We start from the raw sequence: 20331 nt of genomic DNA on the forward strand, positions 1-20331 counted from the left end.
TTAGAACAGCAACATTTTATATAGGGTTAGGCTACTTTCACACATCAGGTTTTCGGCGTCAGGCGCGATCCGGCGTCGTGCCGGAACGCCGGATCCGGCAAATGTTTAGTAAAACCGGATGTGATGGATCCGGTTTTCTGCCGGATCCATCTTTTTCTTGACAGACAAAACCGGATCCGTCTCATCCGGTTCATCCGTTTTTCTATCCGTTTTTCGACGGATTACGCCGGATCCGGTTTTTAAAATTGACCCTTGTGGCCTTCCGAACGGGATTGGCTACTGGAAAACTATATATAGCATGTTCCTACAGCCCTTCTTTGACAGGTTGTAGAGAAGAAAGTGCAGGTTGGAGAGAAGAGCAAGTTACTGGCGAAGATGGATGTTGTCATTGGAAATATTACCACTAGAAGTTCTGTGACGGTTTCAGGGACAATTTTCCACTATACTTTATGTCACCTCAAGGCAGAGTACACTGGGATGACAGAGTGTGAAAGATTTGTGCCCTAAACTTGTGTACCTTCTGGACCAACAGTATATACCTTTGCCAACCAAAGTTGGCTATCTTGTCATGGTCTTACTATTTTTACCTTTAGGCCACAGGTGTGTACCTGGTTGTGTTTTATGCAAAGTATTTCACTTTTTAACAAAAGTTGTGTACATTGGTAGGAAATCACCAACAATAAACACAACTTTTTAGGTGAAATACTTTGCTTCAAACACAACCAGGAACACAACTGTGGCAAAAAGCTAAAATTTACCCACAGTTATATACCTGGTTTTGAATACCTTTTTACCTTTGAAATACCCTGTATTTAACCTTTTTTTAAAACATAGTTCGCCGCAGAAAGAAATGACAGACAACCATTGTGAAACGATAATTTAACTTTTATTTAAATTTTTTTTTTTTTTGTAAAATGTTTTTAAAGTGCAAAAAAACTTTTTTAGAAAGGTTTTAAACCCAATGGGCATTTTTATTACAAAAAACACACATTACAATTCTGTGTACTGTGGGGTGGAAATACTGCTGGAGGGGCTGCGGGACACTTCGACACTGGGTGTGTGGAGAGAGGACTGGGATCGTGGTGGGGAAGGAACAGTTAGAGGTGAAGGTGTGGAAAAAGCTACAGAATGGGTGGACATGTGGGAGGCAGAAGAGGTGGTGGGCGGTGGAGTGGAGGGTTGGGCAGGGACTGTAGGAGCAGATGATGTTGATGGAAAGTTGTATGGGGAAGGAGTTTGGTACGGGGAAGGAGTTTGGTACGGGGCAGGTTGCTGGAAGTGGGGAGATGACTGGTACTGGGGAGGTTGCTGGTACTGGGGAGGTTGCTGGTACTGGGCAGGTTGCTGGTATGTAGTAGGAGGGGGAGGATGAAAAGTGGCTGGAGGGGGTGCAGATGTAATAGGAGGGGGAGGATGGAAAGTGGCTGGAGGGGGTGCAGGTGGAGGAACTACAGTGGTGGGAGGTGGAGGTTGGGAGGTAACCTGCTGTAGAGCACCGTGGCACGAATGCATTACATGCATCTGCTGGGTAGGAGATAGTGTTGCCATGCGCTCCACAACAGACCTGAAAAAGGTGTGGTTTGGCGAAGATCTTGCTTCTGAATGCATGGTTTGCAGAAGTGTCTTCACCTCCAGAATGCTGGAGTTGATCTGCTGAAAGCCTGCGGAGATTTGCTCTGACAAGACTTTGAGACAGTTCTGGAAAGATGCATTCAGATGCAATAACTCTTGCGCATAACTCTTTTCCTGACCCCTCTGCCGCTGTCGCCCAGTACCCGCAGGTGTACTAGAGGCGGCAGGGGCAGAAGGGTGGGGTAAAGGGAAAGCGATCTCCTCACCAGCAGCTCCATGTAATGTAGGCGGCCACGATGCTCCTGTGCTGGTGGATGGGACAGATGGGTCGAATGTGTGGGAAGGCAGGGAAGGTGCAGATGTACCGGGGCGGTCGAAGTGTCCCTCGGTGCCGGTCTCCTCAGGGATCGCCTCAGAAGGGTCCAATCGTGCAGGCTCCCGAGTGCTGCTCACCATGCTGTGGAATAAAGAGAAAAAAAAACAATTAAAATACTGACATGGTATGGCCCTGGCTGAAAAAAAAAAGTTACATCTAACATTTTTTTCACATGTGGTGTGTAATATTTACCTTCTGGTGAGCATTGTTTCCCGGAGGAACGACAGGGCTTGTGCGTACTTGTACTTGCTCCTGCGTCCTCCAGATCCACTCGGGGCCCGCATCTCTTTATTGAACTCCTTCTTGAAACGATCCCTCACAGACCGCCACCGATTCACAATTCTGTTCCCTGAAACGAGAAAGGAGTGGTTAGTATACAACATCAGTGTTTCACAAACTCCAGTCCTCATGGTCCCCAGGGGTCATGTTTTCAGGATTTCCATAGTAAATAGAAATCCTGAACACATGATCCGTGGGGACCACGAGGACTGGAGTTCGGGAAACACTGGTTTACATCAAGCAACCGGTACTGTATATACTTACGCTCTTTAATCTGGGCCCGAACATCGAGGTCCTCCCAGCGGCCCACAAGGAGCGAACAGATTTCCTCCCAGAGTCGTCGGGTAATGATCAGGTCAGCGTGGCGGCGGTCAGCCATATTCCAGAGCGGCTCCCTTTCTCTGACGAGATCGATGAGGCGGTCCACATCAATCCCTCCATCCTCACCGTCAGAGTCGGGAGCACGCTGTGAAGGCTGTTAAAGAAAAAGACAAAAATAACATAATTAGCCTCCACAAAAGAAATGAAATAAAAAGTGCAAAAAAACAAAGCAAAAATATTTATACTTACACGCTGGTGACCGCCGCATTGCTGTCGCCGACGACCCTGGGAGGCACTGCGAGGACCTCTTGGCCGAGCACCAGATTGGGAAGACTAGAGAAGAAAACAAAAAATGTTATGAGTTTGGATGTAGGCATTTGTTTGCTGTGTGTGGTCTGCAGAACATTGTTTTCTATGTGTTGTGTGTAGTGTGATGTTGTGTTTCTGCGTTTGATGCAAAAAACTTACGAATTGTGAGCCCACTCCAGGTGTCTGTCCACCCCTTCCTTCTTCTTCTGGGAGCTCCTCTTCATCTTGTGATTCCTGTTTTGAAATAAAAGGCAATGAATAGACATATATTACAGAGATGATGGATTTTGGAAATAAAAACTTACCGTCAAACGCTGACGATGCGAGGGAGGGCTCCCAGAGGAAGATGTGCTGTCCTGTTGATGGCCAGACTCCATGGCTGTGGGTATTGCTGCTGCCAGTGATGCCATTTCTGCTGCTGCTGCTGCTGCATCTCTTTAGCGGCTGTTGAATAAAGAGAAACAAAGGGCCAATGAATATCTTGATATTCCATGGCCCTAGTTTGGAGGAATGGGGGATTTGATAATTACCGTCTCTCATCTGCTTCTGGACTCCCCTCCCGTTCAGCATGCTGCTCCATTTGGGGTGGTGCTGATGGTGCTGCTGCTGCATCTCTTTGGCGGCTGTTGAATAAAGAGAAACAAAGGGCCAATGAATATCTTGATATTCAATAGCCCTAGTTTGGAGGAATGGGGGATTTGATAATTACCGTCTCTCATCTGCTGCTGGCCTCCCCTCCTCAGCATGTTCTATTTGCTGCTCCATTTGGGGTGGTGGAGGTGCTGATGGTGCTGCAGTGGTCTCCTGCCTTCTCCTGCTTCGCTTGGTTGCTTTCTTGGGTGGCATGTTGGGTGTGGCTGTGGGTCCCACTGTCTTGCTTTTATATATGTCTTGTGGGCAGAGCTACTGAGCATGCTCAGACCAAAAAACCGGATCCGGCCGCCGGATCCGGCTTTCGCCGGATCCGGCGCATTGCGGCGCTCATAGGCTTTCATTGTGTGAAAAAGCCGGACGCGCCGGATCCGGCGTGTCCGGCTTTTTCGCCGGAGACAAAAAACGTTACAGTAGACGTTTTTTCCAGACGCCGGATCGCGACACATTGCGACACATTGCCGGATCCGGCGAAAACCGGATGAAACGCATGGCCATCCGGCGCGATCCGGCGCAAATGCAAGTCAATGTGGGTGAAACCGGATCCGGCATTGCATTTCGCCGGATCCGGTTTCTGTCAAAAGCGCCGGATCGCGCCTGACGGCGAAAACCTGATGTGTGAAAGAGGCCTAAATCAGAATCACTGTAAATGATGGCTGCTGTGCACTGACTATTATGTAACATGAGTATAAATGTACTAATTCTGAACACAACCCAATTATAAGAAGGTGTTCTTACTTATGCAACCACGCTATTTTAGAATTGTTATTTTTGTTTCCCCTTCAAAATTATTTTAGTTTGTTTCTAAATGGATTTGTACAGATTATGGGCAACATTAAAAGTGGAATTATCTCTTGGTATGATTTCTATTTTTAGCTAACAGAAACCTGAGATTTTAACAGGAGTGTGTAGACTTTTTCTATCCACTGTATGTGCGTAAAAAAGTTGTTGGATTCAGTAGTTGAGGAATACAGGATCGGACTGGCCCACCGAAGAGTCGGTAAATTCTCCGGCGGGCCCTGATTGTGACAGATTCTCTCTTCTCAGCATACAGCACATACGCTACATGCCCAGTATCCTTTGAGGTGTCCGTCAGCAACTTATGACTGAGCTTCCTAACAAATACTACAATTCGAGTGTAAACCTAGCCTGAGTTGTGAACTTTATAGTGGATCCTTAGGGTCAGTTCTACTGGTGAGCCGACACTGGAGGTAGAGGACGTAGAGATAAAGTCTTAGTGTGACCCTCCTATACTGTTGAATAAAAAGCAATAGGATAGACGAAGACTCCGACCTTCTACAGGTGTATCCTGATATGGATCTGAGGGCACGGCACGTATTGATCGGTGTAGGCATAAAGTAAACATGGTATTGCGGGAACTAGATCCTCATTGGGTCTAGGACCATTTCCATCCATTTTCTGATTTTACAAAGTAGGAATATTTGATATTGATGATCTATCTGCCTACAAATCCCTACACACAAGACCTGATCTGTAGAAACTCATGATCTACCCGAAACCCCCATACTTCTTTCGGTGCTCATATCAGACTGATATGTCCAAGACCTGTGCCAATACTCAAGTTCAGTGACTTGTCTTCCATAGAATCATAGAATTGTAGAGTTGGAAGGGACCACCTGGGCCATCTGGTCCAACCACCTGCTCAAAGCAGGATCCACTTTTCTTAAGTGGGCGGTGCCTATTCGTCAACTGCCAGTACTATAGGTGCTAGAACTTCCCTTTCTTCCCTTCCCATCCTGCACATTTAAGGGGACGTCCAGAAAAAGTTATTATATCTGAGCTCAGAAAGGATTTTGTATCATTTCCTTTTGATCCACATAGCATAAAAATAACGAAGTCGATAGATTCAGAAGATTTTTTTTTTTACATCGTTCTTCATCTCTTCTAGAGGCTTCATAAAGAGCTACCTCTCAGCTTTGACGAACTGGAAAAAGTTTTCGATACTCTGGATTCTGATGGGAACGGATATCTGACACTGGAAGAATTCACTACAGGATTTAGTGAGTGTTCTCTATATGATATTGAAATGGAATGTGTCAGAAGAAAAGTTTGCCATTTTTTTTTAAAATGTTTTCTTTTCTTATATCACAATCTGTATTTAACCCTTTCCCTCCACAGCTGATCTTTGTTTTTTGTGATTTTTTTTTTGTTTGTTTTTTTACCTCCCCTTCTTCACAAAACCTTACTTTTTTTTTTTCCATCCACATACTGGTAGGATGCCTCGTTTTCTTTTGCCCGGATGAGGTGTAGTTCTGAATGACACCACTCATTTTACCATAGGATGTGATGGAGAAATTAGGAAAGTAAATTCAATTCTTCCATTCTGTTTTTATTCTATTTTTTTTTTAGAATGATACCAAACTTGTATATGTTTTTTTACTTTTATTTAACTAGAGAAACTATATTCGGAAGTTTGTAAAAAAAAAAAAAAAAAATTCGGGGTGTTTGTGTCGCCACATTCCGAGACCGGTAACATTTTGTTTTTCCATTGATTGAGCAGGATCAGGGCTTGTTTTATGCGTGACAAGAAAACATTTTTTTATTGATATTTTTGGCTATATATGATGCTTTTTTTCTGTTTTTACTGCATTTTTTTTAAGGAGAAGTGGTGACCGGAAAAACACATTTCTGGAATTTTTTTTTTTTTTTTCTCATTACAGCATTTATCAATCAGATTAATTCATTTTGTCTTTTGATAGATTGGACTTTTATGAACATGGCAATACCAAATATGTTTATTTTTTTATTGCAGAAAAAGAGAATGATCTGAACTGTTATATTTTTTTTATATTTTCAAAAACTTTTTTTTTTTTTTAACTTTATTCTTTGAACTTGCGATCGGCTGATCACTTATATTGCAGTTTATATTGTATAAATCTTGGTCTCCTATGAGCCTCTGCACATAGCTGAGCTTCAGAGGAGGACAAAGATGGCAGTAAGTGGGTCCTCCAGCAGCCATAATAACACATGGGCGCCCCACAATTGCGTCACGGACATAGCTCATCTCCTGCGTCCTTTCACACATGATCACCCCTCTATCACATATAGTACATGTACGTGATATTATATTAAAGGGTTAAAGAAAATAAAGATCTTGTTATTCTCCCACCGACCACTAGGGTTATTCTAGACTCTTACTTCCTGTTATTTCAGGAGAGGCACATGTACATTAGCAGCAATGAACAGACTTACACCCGGGTAGAGTACAGTCTGAAGAAGGGCAGAGTTTGCCACTGGTCATGAAATGTGTGGTGAGACCATGTGAGGTGCAGGAGGAACCTCTTGCTGGCTTATGAGTGCTGTAGGAGATTGTCCAATTGAGGACTGTGCCAGTTGGCCATAAGCAAAAGTCAGCAGAAGCAATGACTGTGATCGGAAGCCAGATGGTGGATCACTGACGTTGGAGCAGAGATCCAGAAGGGCCAGATCGGTTTCGAGCAGCAAGGCTAGACTTTTGTCATGGAAGGGAAGTCGGTGAGCTGATGGGGAGAAACTGTCTACGACACTGTATGGGTTGTGTGAGACTCAGCCCCGAGAGAGTTATCAACCAGTAGATTGTGGGAGACTAGTAACCTTGTGGCTTGTAAAATGGTCTGTGAGTTCAAGTCTGGTGAAACCATGAGGCTGGTTGCATTTAGAGTGGGTATTGGTAACTCAACAAACTCTTAAAAGAGAAGCCAGGAGAAGATGTCCAAAACCCCCTTGAAGATCCTATAGTGATATAATGCATTGCCAAGTTTTGTAAGTTGTTTTACCTATTTTGTGGCGTTAACCAGTGGACAGGGTTGACTTGGGTCAGCCCATCACGGGAGGAGTTAAGTGGGCATAGGAGATTCAGTTTCCTGTTTGTGAGGCAGATAGGGTAAAGTCTTGAAAAGGGAAGGACCTATGGTCTAGCAGACCGGCATCAAAACGAGTGTTGTGTGAGAAGAAGGGAGACCATAGTCAGATAGCAAGTTCTAAGAGTGAACAATGTGAAGTGGCAGAAGGATTTCTTATCTCAGGCACATGGGGGCCTATAGTTAGCGTTCTCTAGCCTAGATAAGAAGTGGAAGTGTAGCCTATCATAGAGGAGAAGATGACCAGGGTAGGACACGTGTTCTCCGGTCCCGAGTGCCGGCGGCAATGCCGAGTATTGATGCGAGTTTCTCGCATCGTACTCGCAAGTATGACCCCTGCCTTATACTCACTCACAATGTTAAAAAAAATTCTTAGGCACAGTCACAAGTGACCTTTGTATTGTACCGCTTTCATCGTCAATGTTGGACACCAATAATTTAATTTTCATCGGTGGTAGGTCAACTTTTTGAAATATTTTAGGTCACTTTTTACATGGAGAAGAGACCCAGATAAAGGACGCGCCTCCAGGGGACCTTGATGCGCAGCTCGAATTCGAAAACATGCGTAAGACCAAATGGGAAGAAAACACTCACGATGTCCAGGAGGAAGATGTGAACACCCAGTTCTACAACCTGATAGACGCTTTGGGAGCAAACAAATTTTTGGAAGAGTAAGTACAGTACATTATGACATTTTTGGATGATCCCTTGTTTTTTTATGGACCACTGGCAATTAATGGACACAGTTTGTCAAAATGTTGGCACGACTGGCATATTATCCATCACGTTACATTCGAATGTCTATAAGTGAAGGAGCCATGACTTCCAGATTCACTCTAGTGGCCAGATGGGTAAAAATAGTAGTAAAAAAGTGTCCAGAACCCTTAGATGAATGTGATATATAATGGGTCGGTTGGCCATCTAACATGTATGTAGGTGTATGTAACTTGTTAGAATGTAGGGCACCAATGAAAAGGAATATAATTACTAGATCAGGCTACAAGGGTTTGCTTATAGTCTGTTACCATGTAGACATGGAGGTCTTAAAAAGATCTGTAGACATACAGTGGGTACGGAAAGTTTTCAGACCCCTTAAAATTTTTCACTCTTTGTTTCATTGCAGCCATTTGTTAAATTCAAAAAGTTCATTTTTTCCTCATTAATGTACACTCCTGCACCCCATCTTGACGGAAAAAAAGTAGAAATGTAGAAATTTTTGCAAATTAATTAAAAAAGAAACTGATATCTCACATGGTCATAAATATTCAGACCCTTTGCACCGTATTGAGTAGAAGCTCCTTTTGAGCTAGTACAGCCATGAGTCTTCTTGGGAATGATGCAACAAGTTTTTCACACCTGGATTTGGGGGTCCCCTGCCATTCTTCCTTGCAGATCCTCTCCAGTTCCGTCAGGTTGGATGGTGAACGTTGGTGGACAGACATTTTCAGGTCTCTCCAAAGAAGCTCAATTGGGTTTAGGTCAGGGCTCTGGCTGGGCCAGTCAAGAATGGTCACAGAGTTGTTCTGAAGCCACTCCTTTGTTATTTTAGTTGTGATTAGGGTCATTGTCTTGTTGGAAGGTGAACCTTCGGCCAAGTCTGAGGTCCAGAGCACTCTGGAAGAGGTTTTCATCCAGGATATCTCTGTACTTGGCCACATTCATGTTTCCTTCAATGGAAACCAGTCGTCCTGTCCCTGCAGCTGAAAAACACCCCCATAGCATGATGCTGCCACCACCATGCTTCACCGTGGGGATTGTATTGGGCAGGTGATGAGCAGTGCCTGGTATTCTCCACACATATCGCTTAGAATTATCACCAAAAAGTTCAATCTTTGTCTTATTAGACCAGAGAATCTTATTTCTCATAGTCTGGGAGTCCTCCATGTGTTTTTCAGCAAGCTCTTTGTGGGCTTTCATATGTCTTGCACTGAGGAGAGGCTTCCATTGGGCCACTCTGCCATAAAGGCCAGACTGGTGGAGGGCTGCAGTGATAGTTGAGTTTGTGGAACTTTCTCCCATCTTCCTACTGCATCTGTGGAGCTCAGCCATAGTGATCTTGGGGTTCTTTTTTACCTCTCTCACCAAGGCTCTTCTCCCATGATTTCTCAGTTTGGCTGGACGGCCAGGTCTAGAAAGATTTCTGGTGGTCTCAAACTTCTTCCATTTAAGGATTATGGAGGCCACTGTGCTCTTAGGAACCTTGAGTACTGCAGAAATTCTTTTGTAACCTTGGCCAGATGTGTGCCTTGCCACAATTCTGTCTCTGAGCCAGTTCCTTTGACCTCATGATTCTCATTTGGTCTGACATGCACTGTGAGCTGTGGGGTCTTATAAAGACCGGTGTGCGCCTTTACTAAACAAGTCCTATCAGTTGAATTAAACACAGCTGTACTCTAATGAAGGAGTAAAACCATCTCAAGGAGAATCACATGGAAATGGACAGCATGTGACTTAAATATGAGTGTCTGACAGGGCTGGCCCGAGAGATTACGGCGCCCTAGGCGAAACTATTTTGTTGCGCCCCTACTATTCTTGGCAGTAGATGAAAACTTGGGATATAAATTTAGGAGCAAAATAAACCACAACAACAATGATTAATTAACTCTCTCCTAACTCTTTAATCTTCTGAGAAGTTGTATAGGACAAATATATACAAAGTAATCAATAACACAAAACAAAAACGACCATAGGTAATTAAAATTTTTGTTTCCTTGTCTTTTTTTTTTTAAAAGGATGACACTAAGTCACCGAGATTAATTTGTTTAGCAACTTCAGATTCTATCGAAATTGTTGCCAACCCAACCAACCTCTCTTGCGTCATATTTGCCCTTAAATATGTACACTTTTCTTTCCATCCCTAAAACTTTTTGCCTTTTGAAAAGATTTTTTATAATTTTTTCTATTTTTTCTCTGGCGCCCCCTTTGGGTCGGCGCCCTAGGCAGCCGCCTAGTTCGCCTATACGTTCGGGCCGGCCCTGGTGTCCGAGCAAAGGGTCTGAATACTTATGACCATGTGAGATTTCAGTTTTTCTTTTTTAATAAATTTGCAAAAATTTCTACATTTCTGTTTTTATTCAGTCAAGATGGGGTGCAGAGTGCACATTAATGAGAAAAAAATGAACTTTTTTAAATTTACCAAAGGGCTGCGATCAAAGAGTGAAAAATTTAAAGGAATCTGGTTACTTTCCGTACCCACTGTAAAACGATAGGAAATTTTTAATAAAAGCTATTTGCAAAGTTGCTTTATTTTTTACTTTAGAAACATTAGAATGATGATAAAAAAAATTTGTGAACTTCCCCTTTAAGTTTCAAAATTGAACTCGATGTCTGTCTCAGATTCCTTTTCTTTTTTTTCCCAGTCACGACATAATTAAACTGCGGGTCACAATTATAGTCGGGGTCTGAATGAAGCTAATTAAATATGGAACTATTAACACTTGTCTGTTTGCTACAATACTGGATAATTTTCTAGGCAGCAATTACACGGACCCTCGCAATGACACGACGGCGAGTAGGGAATAAACCAGGCATTTCTTGTCCATTTTGAAAGAACACATTATTGGTTTCATGATCGCTGCACAAAATGATTTCCAAAGAAAATCAGTCATTCGCTTTACTAAGTACCGGGGCCAGGAAGGGTTTCTCTTGTTCTAGGATAATACAGGTGATTTTACAGGAGCAGACTTTGTTCTCCGGGCCTGTTATTTCCGCGGGTATGAGATAATTAGGCGATAGGTAATATCAATGTGAAACGGAAATTGAACCCATATTATGAGCCCTGATGGAAAATTGCCGATTCCGATCTGCGGAGAAACCTGCCAGTAAGTGTTTTCTTTCCCTGCAGTGCCTCCGCAGGTGAAATGAAATATTACACAACGCCCATGTTTCTGTAATCCAGGACATGTCAAGTCCTACAGAGCAAGAGATCCTCTTTGCAATCACTCTCCCCTCTGGTCAAGAGTTGAGAGTCCTAAATAAGGACCTTACTCATATATTAATGCAGAATTCCATATAAAATGTGTAGAACCCCTTGTTAAAGGTTCCTTTGGCCAGTATGGCTCTTGAGAAAGGCAGGGAACTGATCAAATCTCAATGTTCAAGTGTTCCCCCCCCAGCTGAGATGAAATTCTGATTTAAAGGGAATCTGTCAGCAAGTCTTTGCTATGTAATCTGAGAGCAGCATGATATAGTGGCTGAGACCCTGACTCCAGTGATGTGTCACTTAGTGGGCTGCTTAATGTTATTTTGAACAATCGCAGTTTTCTCTGATGCCGATCTAGCAGAGCTCTGAATAACCCCGCCCACACCACTGATTGGCTGCTTTCTGTGTACATTGACAGTGGTGAGGAGGAGATACGCCGAGGAGAAGGACTAGGAGGCATGAGGCACCTAGTCCTGTAGTGTTAATATCCTGCTGATTTTTATTGAAGCAGCAACACAAAGCTTAGTATGTGACACCTCACTGGAATGAGGCTCTCAGCCCCTACATTGTGCTGCTCTCGGATTTCATATCAAAACCTGCTGACGGATTCTCTTTAAGCTCCTGGATCAGTAATTGCGTGCAGCATAAATATAGTAAACTCAGCTCTTTGTTTTCCAGATGCTAACACAAACTGCTTGCTGACAGCCATATTGGATCCCACGGGGCTAAAATCTGTCACCCAGTCAGCAAGAAAATTTACTAGTTTGTTTAAATTTAACATTTCTAAAATAAATGATGTAAGAAATACAGAGGTTTAGTTCCTGTTGATTAGTTCCATCTTCTTCTGGTGACATGTTAAGGAGGCAGGACTCTAGGGAGAAGGAATGATAATCCTTTTGTACCTTTGCGGACAGAGGGGGGAGGCTCCTGCTGCAGCTAGTTGTCTTACAGCAACACCCAAGACAGGGAGGAGGAAGAGAGAGGACATGAGCAATCCAGAGGATTTCCTATGACCAAAGAATGGGAGGATGAGGAGGATTTTTTTTATATATATATCCATATATTTTTTTTATTTTTATTTTTTTTTACGTTTTCCTTGTTTTTTTCTCTTGCGTTTTTTGCTGCATTTTTGATACTTTTTTTTGGCAGAGGTTTTGGCACGCTAGATTTGTCTCTTGTGCATGCTGGTAAAGTTTAGTATTGAAAAAAAAGTCCTATTCCATAGAATGAGGTTTTAGCACAAAAAATGATTCCTGCATTTGTGGTGCGTTTTTCAGCGTTTTTTTTTTACCACCCATTCAAGTCAATGGATAAAAAACGCTGAAAAAACGCTGAAAGAAGTGACATGCTCTATGTCCAAAAAAACACGCAAAGCATAAAATACCAATGACGAAAAAAACAATGTCTGTATGAGATTTCTGAAATCTCATAGGCTGTAAAACGCAGCTGAAAATTATCATAAAAAAAGCATTAAAAAAAGCAGCAAAATCACCCAGTGTGAACTTAGCCTAACAAGGATTTGTTCTTCTTCATTGCAGTGAGAATACAATGAAACGTTTGTGGATGGATCTAAGGAAGGATGAACCTCACCTGCTTTCGAGTTTTGAAGAAATCCTCACCAAAGTTTTCCTACAACTTCAAGAAGCCAATGAGGAAAAGAATGAAATGGAGTGTGCGCTCAAAAAGTTAGTGAATGGATAATTGAATGAATAAATAGACGGATGAGTTTAAGACATTGACCAGGACTATAAAAGCAGGGATGAATTCTTTATAATGGCGCCAACCCTGTCTACAGATTATATGTGGTATTGTTGCTCTGCGCTATTCATTCCAATGGAGCTGACCTGCAATACCAGGCACGACCAGTAGACAAAGGTTGGCGCTGTTTTTAGACTTGTATGGATATGTTTGGTGTATGCTCTGGAAGTTCTTTGCATAATATCCATTGGTATATGGTACTCTTTCAAAGAAATGGGGCATCAGAATAGTGGGTTAGATTTCATGGCTGAATGGGTGGCCATCCCTAATGTCTTTTAGCATATGTCGAATGCTATATTCTATTGGATGAGAAGTCTTCTTTCTCTTAAAGGGGTTCTCTGGGAATACAAAATGCCTGAGTAACTCATGGAAATATCATTATAAATAAATAAATTCCTAATTACATTTAATTATCAAATCACAATCGTTTTGCCTAGAGAGATAATCACTATAGAATCCCTATAGAAATAAAATGGCTGCCACCGTATTACACTGAAATCTGTCCTACAATGGCCACCGCCTTGTTTCACTGAGAGAAACCTGTCCTGAAATGTTATGACAGGAACTTGTGAGCATGTGCAGTAGGAAGTTCCTTTTCTGTGACCTGGAGATACTTATATTGTTATTCTGAAAAACAGGGAATACAGAAGTATGAGCAGCCGCTTCTTATATCAGCACCCCTGGTATCTCCAGTATTATATCACATAGGCAGGATGGACAACAGTGTGAGCAGCCTCTTCTTATCTCAGTACTTCTGGTATCTCCAGTATTAGATAAGATAGACAGGGTGGACAGCAGTATTGTTTTACATCAGCACCTCTGGTATAACCAGCATTAGATCAGATAGACAGGGTGGACAACAGAGTGAGCAGCCTCTTCTTACCTCAGTACCTCTGCTATGTCCAGTATTAGATCAGATAGACAGGATGGACAGCAGTGTGAGCAGCCTCTTTTATTACCTCAGTATCCCTGGTATCCTCAGTATTAGATCAGATAGACAGGACAGACAGCAGTGTGAGCAGTCTCTCCTTACCTCAGTACCCCGGTATCTCCAGTATTAGATCAGATAGACAGGGTGGACAGCAGTGTGAGTAACCTCTTCTTATCTCAGCACCCCAGATATCTCCAGCATTAGATCAGATCGACAGAGTGGAAGGCAGTGTGAGCAGGCTCTTCTTACCTCAGCACCCTGGTATCTCCAGCATTAGATCAAATATACAGGATGAACTGCAGTGTGAGCAGCCTTTTCTTACCTAAGCACTCATGGTATCTCCAGTATTAGGTTAGATAGACAGGGTGGACAGTAGTGTGAGCAGCCTCTTTTTACCTAAGAAACTCTGCTATCTATACTATTAGATCAGATAGACAGGATGGACATTAGTGTAAGCAGCCTCTTCTTACCTCAGTTCCCCTGGTATCTCAAGCATTAGATCAGATAGACAGGGTGGACAGCAGTGTCAGCAGCCTCTTCTTACATCAGCACCCCTGGTATCTCCAGTATTAGATCAGACAGACAGGGTGGACAGCAGTGTGAGCAGCGTCTTCTTAGCTTAACGCCTCTATTTTCTCCAGTAGTAGTAGTGAAGCACATCTTCCTACATATTGAGGAGGGCAGAGCTGCCTACTGCACATGCTCACAAGCACCTGTCGTAACATTCCAGGACAGTTTTCCCATCAGTGAAACAAAGCTATGGCCATCTTAATTCTATAGTTATTACCTTCCTAGACAAAATGATTGTGATTTGCTAATTTAATGTATTTAGGAATTTGGTGATAATGTTAATGACATTTCCTTTAGTTATTTTTTTTTCTATTCCCGGAAAACTCCCTTTAAGACTTTTATGGCTTAAAGGGACATTTTATTTTTTTAATATTTTTTTCTATTCCCGGAGAACCCCTCTAAGGCATTTATGGCTTCAGGGGGTATTTTGGTCTACAAAAATTATAACCAGGACTGATGATAGCGGTTAGATCTGGTGGGTCCCAGAGTTGGGACATCTGACGTTCTTTCTCTACCATAAACCAATTGCCAGGAGGCGTTGAATGAATTGTAGGTTACGTATGCACCCTACATTCAGAATTTCTGGCACTAATGAAGAGCTGATGATTGGCAATGGTTCCAATAGTCCGACCTTACTCCAACAGTCATCACTTGAGTAGACCACAATTTCCCTTTAACCTGGGGACTTGCCACCAACACCAGATTGTTAAGGCTTCAGCGGTTTTGACCCTGGTCCTCAAAAAGGCACATTTTGGTTCTGCTGCTACATCTGGCTATTTTCACGTAACGGTTGACTATATGATTGACGTGGATACAGAGACGCTCCATCTACAAGGCAAGGTGAGACCTTCGCTTGAGACGACACCTTTCTCTGACGTTCAGGTGCGGAATCTTACCTGGTCAATCTGTAAACTTTTTAATCTCTCGAAAGCAAAATGTTCACATAGAGTCTCAAAGGACCACCTTGATGAGAAGACCTAGATTTTTCTTGTGATGGCTTTTCTTCTTCTTGAGAGCCACCACTGTAGAAGACCATCCTTCACTGTAATTTTTAGGTGGTCATCTCAAAAAGGTTTCAGTTTACAGATATTTGAATGGGGATGGTAAGAACATCTGGCCACTTGGAAATTTGGAAGACAAGGTGCCAATGATTTTATATGGAATGATGCACATAGATTTCTACAGTATTTACTCTCACTTACCTGTAAAGAGTCACATATATATGCAAGCTCAGTCACCAGGTTTTTGCTGTCCTATCTTGGCATTCACTTTTGTTTTTGCATTCTGCCAGCATTATAGGAGCTGGAACTTCCTTTCTTTCCTTATATCTGTATATGAATAGAATAAATACACTGTATTAATGATGATTTTGTACAAAGAGTGTCCAACATTTGAAGGTAGTACCCCGCTGTTATCAGTCAAAAGCTGTTTTTCTTTCCAATTTTCCAGGAAAATTGCCGCCTGCGACATAGAAATTCAGAACTTATACGACGAGATGGAGGAACAACAAATAAAAAAAGAGAAGGAACAATTTCTATTGCAAGTAAGTACCATGCATATTGTAAAGCCATTTATCCGCCAACATGAGCATTGATTCCAAAATATGTTGCGTCCTGTGTAGGAAAGTATCTGTCACAATGACAGTTGTTTTTTTTTTTTTCCTCCTGAGGATAAAGATATTTTAGCCCACCAGAGATAATAAATATGCCAAGTAGTAGTAGTAGAAATAGAAGTAGTTTATCAGATCATCAAGAACTTCAAAGAGAGAGGTTCAATTGCTATGCGAAGACTTCAGGATGCTCAAGAAAATCCAGGAAGTGCGAGAACCATCTCTTAAAATGGATTCAGCTATGGAATCTCTTCAACACCAGTACAGAGCTTGCTCCGGAATGGTGGCAGGCAGATATGATGTGGGTGCATCTGCAAGCACAGTAAGGTGAAGGGTTTTCGAGGCTGTCCTGGATTCAAGAAGGACAGCAAAGAAACCATTTCTCTCTAAGAAGAACATCAAGGTCAGACTGACAATCTGCAGGAAGTTTGGGCATCTGGAGAATGATTGATTGGAAAAGAAAAGGTGGGCGCTACCAGTAGTCTAATATGATACCAACAGTTGAAACCATTAATATGTGAGGGCTTTTCATTCATTGAAGGGGCACACTCATAATTTTGCCAAAGAACACTGCCATGAACATAGAACTGGATTTATATATCCTCCAAGAGCAACATCTCCCCATGATCCAGGAGAAATTTGGTGACGAGCAAGGCTTTTCCTGACACGATGGAGACCAGTTCACAAGACAACAGTGATAACTGGCTCAGTGAACAAAGCTTTGAAATTTTGAGTCCATGGCCAGGAATCTCCCCAGATCTCAATCCCATTGAGAACTTGTTGTTAATCCTCAAAAAGTGTGAGGTCAAACAAAAGCACAGAAATTGTGATAAACTCCAAGTACCAATTAGGCAAAAATTTGTTGTCATTGGTCATGATTTGACCCAGAAGCTGATATCCAGCTGCTGGGACGAAGGGAAGAAGTTTTGAAAAATTAGGGACACCGTAAATAGCGATTCTTTCCATAAACTTGGTGCAACTGTCAACAAAAACTTAAGAAATGCTTCTAATTGTACTTCAGTAACCACAAAAACATCTGAGTGAAAGGCCAAAAAAACACTGAAACTTTTTCACACGTCAATTTTTCTTACGATTTTCTATGAATAGCATTCGTGCCTATGAATGTCTATGGGGTAACTCATATGTTTTCCTCCGACTGAGTGGTCCACCCAAAATCACGGGGACTTGTCCATATTGATCCTGGAGTCGGAGCAAACTCGCTAATGCAAATCTATTGGTCTGTGAAAAAATTGGAAAACACTCGGACGCCATCCATGTCCTGCCTGGTTTTCACAGACTTTTTGATAGGAGAAACTCTAGAAACCTCCATCGGATTTTTTTTCTTCATTTGAGAAAAACTCTGTCCGAACTCAGATGGTAAAAACTGAGACTGGCCAAACTCTGATCAGAAACACTGGTGAAACTCTGACCAATTTTCTCCTATGAGAATGAGACTTTATATATAATTTTACCACATATTATCTTGTTCAGCTCATTCTGGTCTAGCATTCAGCAGGTAGATCGATGCCATGTTCAACATGGCAGCTTTCCTACAAGCACAATGATGATTACTCTCATAATTTTTGCAGCTGTAGAGATTCATCAACTCCGGCTTCTAGGCTTTATTGACCTTAGCTATACCGCACTCTCTTGGCTTTCTTCTTCTGATTGCTCGCTCATTCTGTATCTCATTTGTTGGCTCTTCCTCTCTTTCCTTGCAGCCAGGGTTCCTCGGGGGTTGGTCCTAGGTCCTCTCTTCTTTTCTCTCTACCTCATTGGACAAACTATCAGCAGATTTGACTTTCACTGCTGTCTCTATACCGATCACACCAATTTCTGTACTTTTTCTTGTGGCGTCACCCTTCACTGGTTGTTGTATGGAAATCATGTCCTCACTCCATCTGTAGCCGAGACTTTAAAAAATTTCCTATGTTACTACAATTTTGCCTACACTGATCCTTCCCAGCATGTGGTAATGCCAAAAGTGTAATACCTAGATTACAACCAAGTATTACTAACTTATGTTGAGTTTTGGCCATCTGCATTTCTTTAAACGTTTTCCCAACATTTTTGGGTCATCAATGTAGAGACCACTACAGGTTTTTGAAAAAAAAATCTGGCAAAATGCTTAGAAAGACCCCTGGGCGTCTACATGGCGTCTTATTGAGCCATGCCATTGGCTTCCATTAGAAAGTAAAGAGCTTCTTTTGAACAGAAAATGTCCGAAGAGAATGGTCCTTTCACTTCTTTTAACTGCTTGGCATCTTTGCAAATCTATAAGGGTTAAAAACAACACAAAAAAAGACTGAAAATATGAACTGCAAGTCATTCTTACATAGAAATTCATATGTTCATTCTTTTAGTATAGTTAGTGCTTTTTCAGGGGGTTTTGGGTTGGACGCCGCCTGAAAAAGATGTTGTGTGCCCATACCCTAAGGGTGACGGAATATTATGGCTATATCATGATAAAATATTACCACGCCATCACGATTAACTAAACCTACTATGACTGACCAATACTATTGATTTAAAGAACAAATATTACCACCCTACCATAGCTCAATAATAGCGCCATAACTGAATTATAACGCCATACTGTAACTAAATATTATGACTATACCCAAACTGACTAAACCTTCCATACTGTAATTCTATATTAACCGTAGACCATGAATGTTATCACCCTACTGTGACTAAGAAATACCGCCAAATATTACCACTGTATTATAAATATTACCACCTTACCGTCCGTGACTAAATTAGAACACTATTCTGTAACCCAGTATTACCACCGTATCACAACTGAATAAACCTACAATACTGTGAGTCTATATTAACTCCAGACTATTAATGTTACCTTCTACCATGACTAAATAATACCGTCAAACCAAGCCAAATATTACCACCTCAGTATAACTAAATTATAACGCCATACTGTAACTGTAACCCAATAATACCACCATATCATAACTGAATAAACCTGCCATACTGTGACACCATATTAACCCTAGACCATGAATGTTATCACCCTACCGTGCCTAAATAATACTGCCAAATATTACCACCGTATTATAAATATTACTACCTTATGGTGACTAAATTATAACACCATACTGTAACCCAATAATACCACCGTATCATAACTGAATAAACCTGCCATACTGTGTCACCATATTAACCCTAGACCATGAATGTTATCACTCTAACGTGACTAAATAATACTGCCAAATATGACCACCGTATTATAAATATTACTACCTTATGGTGACTAAATTATAACACTATTCTGTAACCCAATATTACCACCGTACTCTAACTGAATAAGCATACCATACTGTGAATCTATTTTATCCACAGACTATTAATGTTACCACCCTACCATGACTTAATAATACCGCTGAACTATTCCAAATATTGCCTCCATACTATAAATATTACCGCCATACTATGACTAAATTATAACGCCATACTGTAAGTCAATATTACCACGGTACAATAACTAAATAATCCTACCATACTGGTAATGTATACTAATCCTGCACCATGAATATTACCGCCCTAACATGACTAAATAATAGCGCCAAACAAAGCCATTACCAATGACTAAATTATAACGCCATACTGTAACCCAAAATTACCACCATACCATAACTGAATAAACCTACCATACTGTGAGTCTATAATAAATCCAGACTATTAATGTTACCACCATACCATGACTAAATAATACCGCCAAACCAAGCCAAATATTAAAGCCCTTCCATGACTAATTTGTAATGCCATTTTGTAAGCCAATATTAACAACGTACCATTACTGTATAAACCTACCATACTGGTAATGTATATTACCCCTAGACCTTGAATATCCCTGCCCTAACATGAATAAATAATACAGACAAACCAAGCCAAATGTTAACACATTACCAATGACTAAATCATAACGCAATACTGCACCCCCTCTGTTCCATAAATAATAAACCTACCATACTGTGACACCATATTAACCCTAGACTATGAATATTACCGCCATACCATGACTAAATAATACCGCCAAACCAAGCCAAATATTACCACCACACAGCGGACATGTACTGTAAATAAAAGTACTGATGGTCCAGAAAAAAAAACTTTTTTGGGAGATATTTTTGTTGTTTTTCGAACATTATTTTTACA

General features: G+C 41.6%; 1 protein-coding gene across 1 annotated transcript in view; it reads left to right on the forward strand.

Moving 5' to 3' along the window:
* CRACR2A (calcium release activated channel regulator 2A) overlaps positions 1-20331 on the forward strand; it is a 109032-nt gene that overhangs the window by 43235 nt on the left and 45466 nt on the right. The window contains exons 3-6 of the mRNA XM_073567807.1: positions 5418-5529; positions 7850-8039; positions 12829-12975; positions 15999-16092. Of these exons, the coding sequence (XP_073423908.1) occupies positions 5418-5529; positions 7850-8039; positions 12829-12975; positions 15999-16092 (543 nt within the window). The remainder of the gene's footprint in view (positions 1-5417; positions 5530-7849; positions 8040-12828; positions 12976-15998; positions 16093-20331) is intronic.

Source organism: Dendrobates tinctorius, unplaced genomic scaffold (genome assembly GCF_039654945.1).
Source record: "Dendrobates tinctorius isolate UK_male_01 unplaced genomic scaffold, ASM3965494v1 ptg000020l, whole genome shotgun sequence".
Taxonomy (NCBI): Eukaryota; Metazoa; Chordata; class Amphibia; order Anura; family Dendrobatidae; genus Dendrobates; species Dendrobates tinctorius.